Here is a 5,912-nt window from a genome sequence, read left to right on the forward strand (position 1 = left end):
ATGACGGTATTTATCAACAATCTTAAGGTATCATTTTACTGGTGCAATCTTAGCCGGTAAGACAAATGAGGATGGTGACTCTTACGTGGTAAGCGCTTGCCCAATGACTTTCAATCTCATTGACAGCTTGTGAGATCACATCAACAACCTTGGTGGTCGTTGGAGCGGAATATGGGACTCCACGCTGCACAAGAACTCTCGAGAGCGCAATTAAGCTTTGCATATAGCCAATCACATAAGCTTCCAAGAGACATACAGGTCAGAAGATATGTTTTTCCATATGATCATTACACAAATTAGAGTCAACGTACTTTGCACACTTTGAAATTACACAAATCGACTTAAATAAACGGTACTTGTACATTTATTGTTTTTTCAACGCACACAGAACTTAACAAAAAACTTAAAACAACTACAACCACTGGACTTTTGAAAATGCAATAACAGAAAATTAAACAGTAGAAACTTTGTCAGGAACGACTTGCATCAAACATTCACTAGGAACTGAAAAACGCAATATCTATAAACGCCCAGAGATCTATGTTCTCTATTAGTGCACACGGCCGGCCACACTCCCATTTTAATGGGAAGTTGAACCACCGCTAGGAAAGCAACCCCCTTGATTGTCCAAGAAACGGACAACAACTATTGTAATGTTATCAGCACTACCTCTCTGAGAAGCTTCTTGCATCAGCCTTTTTGATGCCTCTTCTGGGCTCTGGATCGGTTTAACCATTGCAACAGCTTCATCATTTGTCACAACATCCCAAAGTCCATCACTTGCCAGGATCAGAAACTCGAGCGAGTTGTCAACCTTCTCCTCCTGGATTTCTGGATCAGCCACCACATATTGCTTCAACAGCTTATCACCAAATGCACGAGAAACAGCTAGAACACCACCAACTCTCCAAGTTCCTGCCCACATGACAAAGCCCCCAGCATCCTCAATACGTTGTCGTTCATCACTTTGATCAGGTTTGTGGTCGCGAGAAACAGCAAAGGCTTTACCACCCCTGCAAATAACAGCTCTTGAGTCTCCAACATTTGCAACCAGTAAACGGTCACCAACAAGAATGGCGGTGGAAGCAGTTGATCCAGCATCTCTGTTCTGATTGTTCTCTGATTTCAGAAATTCGGTATCTGTATGACTGTATGCATCAGATATAGCTGCTTTGGTATCAGATATGAACTTTGGGTGTTTAATAAGATTAGTAAACAGATGTTGTTTGACATATTCTGCAGCCCGAGCACCACCGTGACCATCAAAGACTCCAAAGAGGCCAACTGTCTCACCATCTACACCGTCAATTCTTGCCTCATAGAAATCTTCCATTGAAGATCTCTTTCCAGGAGAGCTTGCAAACCCATAGCTGAATTTTGAATCTTGACTGAGTCCACCACCACTAACAGGGGAATCCCCATTGGGTTGACCCGGAATTGAATTAAGATATCCCATATTCACTGACGATGAATTGAGATTTCCTATAAAAAAACACTACATCTTAAGCTATAAAATAAGATTGAATCAATTAATTACCAAAGACACTTCACAGACTTCCAATTCCCGACAAATGATCATTGAATTCAAAGGGTGTTTGAAGAAAAACTGACAAAATCCAATGAGTATTTTGGAAATAGCACCATGACTGTTGAAAGATTTCTTGTTTTATAAATTGAAAGAAGATTTCAACTTCAAATTTGATCAGACAAAAAAAATCCCAAGATCAAACTTCATAATTCATATCAACTTTGCATTTGAAAAAGCCGTAAAATGAAACCACAAGTCAAAGCGATAGCAGCCTTTCATTTGTTGTTTTTGTTCTAAGATTTATTCTTAGAATTGGAAACAAGAAACAACGTTCAGATTAAAAATTGGTCCCTTGGACAAAATTAGGTTTAGATGTATACGCAATAGAATTAAAGCTCCTCGAATCAGAAATCAAAATTCGACAGATTGTCTTTCTGTACACCGACGTAATACGCAATTTCAACGAATGGGTTTAAGATTTCAGATGAAACTTAAGAAAAGTACCTGTTCTGAGATCACGCTGCAACTCCGTTGGTCGATCAATCCAGCGTGAATCTAAAAAAGGGGATCGGAAATTGACGAGATCAAAACACCCAACAACAAAATCCGTGTATATGGAAACGATTTCTTACCTGGTTACACCAAACGCTGTTGAGATCTGATCCCAAAAATTGAAGTGAAGACGATTGATTAGATTCAAGAAGATCCAAGAAATATCTTCGGAGCTAGGTCAAAAGGTTGACATTTTGACTTTTGCATTTGCTCGTCTTCTCCTAACCGGGTAACCATCCAAAGGCAAGATCCGCTATATACTCTCGAATGAATATTTACCCCCTCCAACTTCACTCATTCTTCTAACTAGACCTTGTAGTTCTCGTAAGTTTCTTAAATCTGTTCAATCGTACTGTTTTCCTATTCATCTTTGCAATCCAATCGTACCAACAAACGTTTAAGGGTCTATAAAAACACTGAGTGAGGCATCTAATGAGCATGTACCTTAATCTCAGAGGTGTAGATCCCAGTTGATTAGGGTTGACGGTATGAGATGTTTTTGTTGTCGGTTGTATGGATGCATGTTCCGAAGATCTTTTATATATTTTTTTCGATAGGAGTTCTAGGTACTGTTGTATGTAACATTGGCTTAGCAGTTCTAGCCCGGGGGATTAGGCGACAGTTGAAAGAGCTGCTTGAAAGCCTCCAAGTTTAGGAACCTAGGTCATAGTACCCCAATCAAAGAGCAGGCGTCGATGGGTCTTTTATAGTTTAGTTGTTTCCCCTTTTCAAAGAATGAGAAGACGACAAATGTTAAATCTTGCTAGGTTTTGCTCTGGAAAAATTAGTTAAACTTTCTTTCCTTTCTAGAATTCTGTCTTGAATTTAATCATGTGACGTTATCGTAACTTGGTTACCTTCCATATCTAGAAAAGAAGTTTGAGACCCATTTTATATATCTTTTTAACTCATATGAACGTCCTAGAAACCCAAGTTCATTTTTGGTTTCTTAAGAGGTTTTTTGATGTTGCTGGAGTGCTAATTCTTATGAGAAATATAAGAATCGGGGGGAATAAAATTGTCTAAATTTGATTAGTTTATTAAACATTACACAAAAGGTTAAACGAGTGATCTAAAGCATTCACGAAGGCACCAATGGGTAAAGTGAAACCAAACCTAGTAACACGATGAGGCGGGATTCATAAATCAACTGTCTCTTAAAAGGTTAAACGAGTAACTTGAAGCATCCACGAATGCACTAATGGGTAAAGTGAAAACAAACCTAGTAACATGATAAGGTGGGATCCATAAATCAACTGTATCTTAAAAGGTTAAACGAGTAATCTAAAGCATCCACGATGGCACCAATAAGTAAAGTGAAACCAAACCTAGTAACACGAAGAGGTGGGATTCATAATTCAGCTGTACCTTAAAAGGTTAAACGAGTAATCTAAAGCATCGACGAAGGCACCAATAGATAAAGTGAAACCAAACCTAGTAACACGAAGAGGTGGGATTCATAAATCAGTTGTACCTTAAAAGGTTAAACGAGTAATCTAAAAGAATCCCTGAAGGCACTGATGGATAAAGTGAAACCAAACCTAGTAACATGATGACGTGGGATTCATAAATCAGCTCTATCTTAGGACATAAGAGACAATAAGGCGTATGATTTAGTAGTTTAACTATTTTTCTTCATCAGGTAACGAAATTTTGATAAATGTCGATTTCCTATTCGTTTCATCAAGAGAAATTTAGTTAACTACTTTCCTACAAAGATCTCTCTTCATGATTTAAAATTTCAACTGTGTTGACTCATCGAAGCTTGTTGGCCTTGCAATATAGTAGCAAATTTTTGGAGCTCGCTTGAGTCGCTTCATATATCATTATTTTTGACTCAAATGAATGTTAATTCAAATTCGTTTCTAGCACACTTCTTTAATGGCATCTAATCTCTAGTTGTTGCGTATAAACTGTAGGATTTAGGGAAGAAAAGTTGCTAGAAATGCTTACTAGTCGCTTAAAACTCATTATAAAGCATCACATAAGTAATTTAGTGTATTTATAAAGCTTCGACGGTTGAAGTGGGACTAAGCCTCGCGACATAATGATGCACGGTTTCATGATTTGCTTACATGTTATGAATAGAATAGCTAATATGGCAGTTTATGCGTTACGAAATGACGGTTGAAGTGGGACTGTCTTTGTCACACATGATTGTCTTCACCATGATTGACTATGGGACTAGAACAGTTGGAGATGTTTTAGATGATGACATCATATCATTTTCTCACAATATGCCTAAACATGCTTTAATTAGAGAGAATCTTAACGCACAAACCTTTGCTTAGGAAAAATACACCTTTCTTTATGATCAACCGTGTCTTCTATATTGGATCTGAACCAACCTTATGACAAACACAATAACAAAATCCTATAATATTTGACAATTTTGTTGAGGGGTGATAGATATTGACTTAAGATTAAGTATAGGGTCCAAAAGAACAACCAATAAACTTTAGGGTTAGAATTGACAATATATGAATATTTTGGGGTTTTCCTGATCATCACCTTCACAAACTTATATTATGTCAATATATTCATCCTCCTTTAGGGTGCCTTTTAATATGCAGAATAAATGAGACAGGATGGGACAAAAAACAGTCCCATGTATGGTATACCATGGGATAAAAATCAGAGTGGACAACATGGGACAAAAACTTGGTTTAATGGGACAAAACTTAAGAATTTTTGTTCCACCAAAATAGGTGGAACAACATGGGACTAAATTAGAAGATTACTATGTTACCCTTTTTTTAGAACCATCTAATACATGAACCTAATCCTAATCCTAATCCAAAATCATCGCCCTTCATCCTATTGCACGACTTCTTCCGGTTCTTCACATCGCCTCCACACACAATCGATTTCTCAGCTATGATTTCTTCCAATTCATCAATTCTTCCAGATTTCTCCATGGTTTTGATCAATTTCATGATGTTGACTCTCCTTGATTCTCGATTTCCATTGTTGATTTCCATGGCTGTCGACTTCCATGATTATCGAGTGATGTAAATCTAATTTGTTTTCTGAAATGAATTTGTTTTATTTTCCATGGCTACCGAAGTGCATTTGTTTTCTGATCCATAAAACTGACTTCAAGGTTTTCCGTTTTCTTATTTCAATGGATTCAATTGTTTTATGTTTTTTTTTATTTCAATGGATTCAGTGGTTTGCTGTTTTCTAAGATTTCCATGGATTCAATGATTTTGAATGCTTTTTGATTCCAGGGCCATTGTCAAAGTGCTTTGTTTATGATTTTGGTTTGGTTTGTAGAAAATCAGACCATCGAGAGAGGAACAAGTAAGAAGAGAAAAAGAAGGGGCAATATGGTCATTTTTAATAATTTTGTACTATTCTGTCCAACTTACAAAACGCAAGACAGATAATGAGTTTTGTCTTGTCCTAATCATACCAAATGTGGGACAGACAATTAGTTATGTCCTATCCCATCCAATGTGTGTACCAAACATTACCTTACATTTGCATTTTTGCAGCAAGTTCTTGAAGACACTAGGAAGACTGGCCATCAAATTTTGAGGGTTAGGCATGGGATTTGGCTCCGACCCGTCGGGGAACCAGGTCCACCCGCCCCTGGTTCGGGACGGGGCTTCCCCGTTAAACCAGGTTTGGGGACGGGGATCCTTGTTTGGCTCAAACATGGGATGGAGATGGGGACGAGGACGGGTATCGCACTCCCCGCCCGCCCCTTACCCGTATGTATATATTAATTAATAAATTATATTATATATTATTTATTTCTATTAAATTGGTAAATGTTAATTTCTATTTCAATATATTTTGGATATTACTTAGATGTGGTTTTAGATAT

The 5,912-nt window shown here is 37.5% G+C and overlaps 1 protein-coding gene across 2 annotated transcripts; it reads right to left on the reverse strand.

Annotated features, from left to right (window-relative positions):
* Positions 1–255: 255 nt before the first annotated feature.
* LOC112502543 (probable protein phosphatase 2C 59) lies at positions 256–2,312 on the reverse strand. Of its 2 annotated transcripts, none has more exons than XM_025106495.1 (3): positions 2,161–2,301; positions 2,033–2,083; positions 256–1,495 (listed from the first exon to the last, which is right to left on the reverse strand). In XM_025106495.1, the coding sequence occupies exon 3, from the start codon at positions 1,454–1,456 to the stop codon at positions 581–583; it is 876 nt and encodes a 291-aa protein (XP_024962263.1). In that variant the 5' UTR covers positions 1,457–1,495; positions 2,033–2,083; positions 2,161–2,301; the 3' UTR covers positions 256–580. The 2 variants fall into 2 exon arrangements, with proteins under 2 accessions (XP_024962263.1, XP_024962262.1); XM_025106494.1 differs by having other exon boundaries at positions 258–1,482; positions 2,161–2,312.
* Positions 2,313–5,912: the final 3,600 nt, after the last annotated feature.

The sequence above is a fragment of the Cynara cardunculus genome, unplaced genomic scaffold (genome assembly GCF_001531365.2).
Source record: "Cynara cardunculus var. scolymus isolate 2C unplaced genomic scaffold, CcrdV1 Un_Scaffold_1563, whole genome shotgun sequence".
Taxonomy (NCBI): Eukaryota; Viridiplantae; Streptophyta; class Magnoliopsida; order Asterales; family Asteraceae; genus Cynara; species Cynara cardunculus.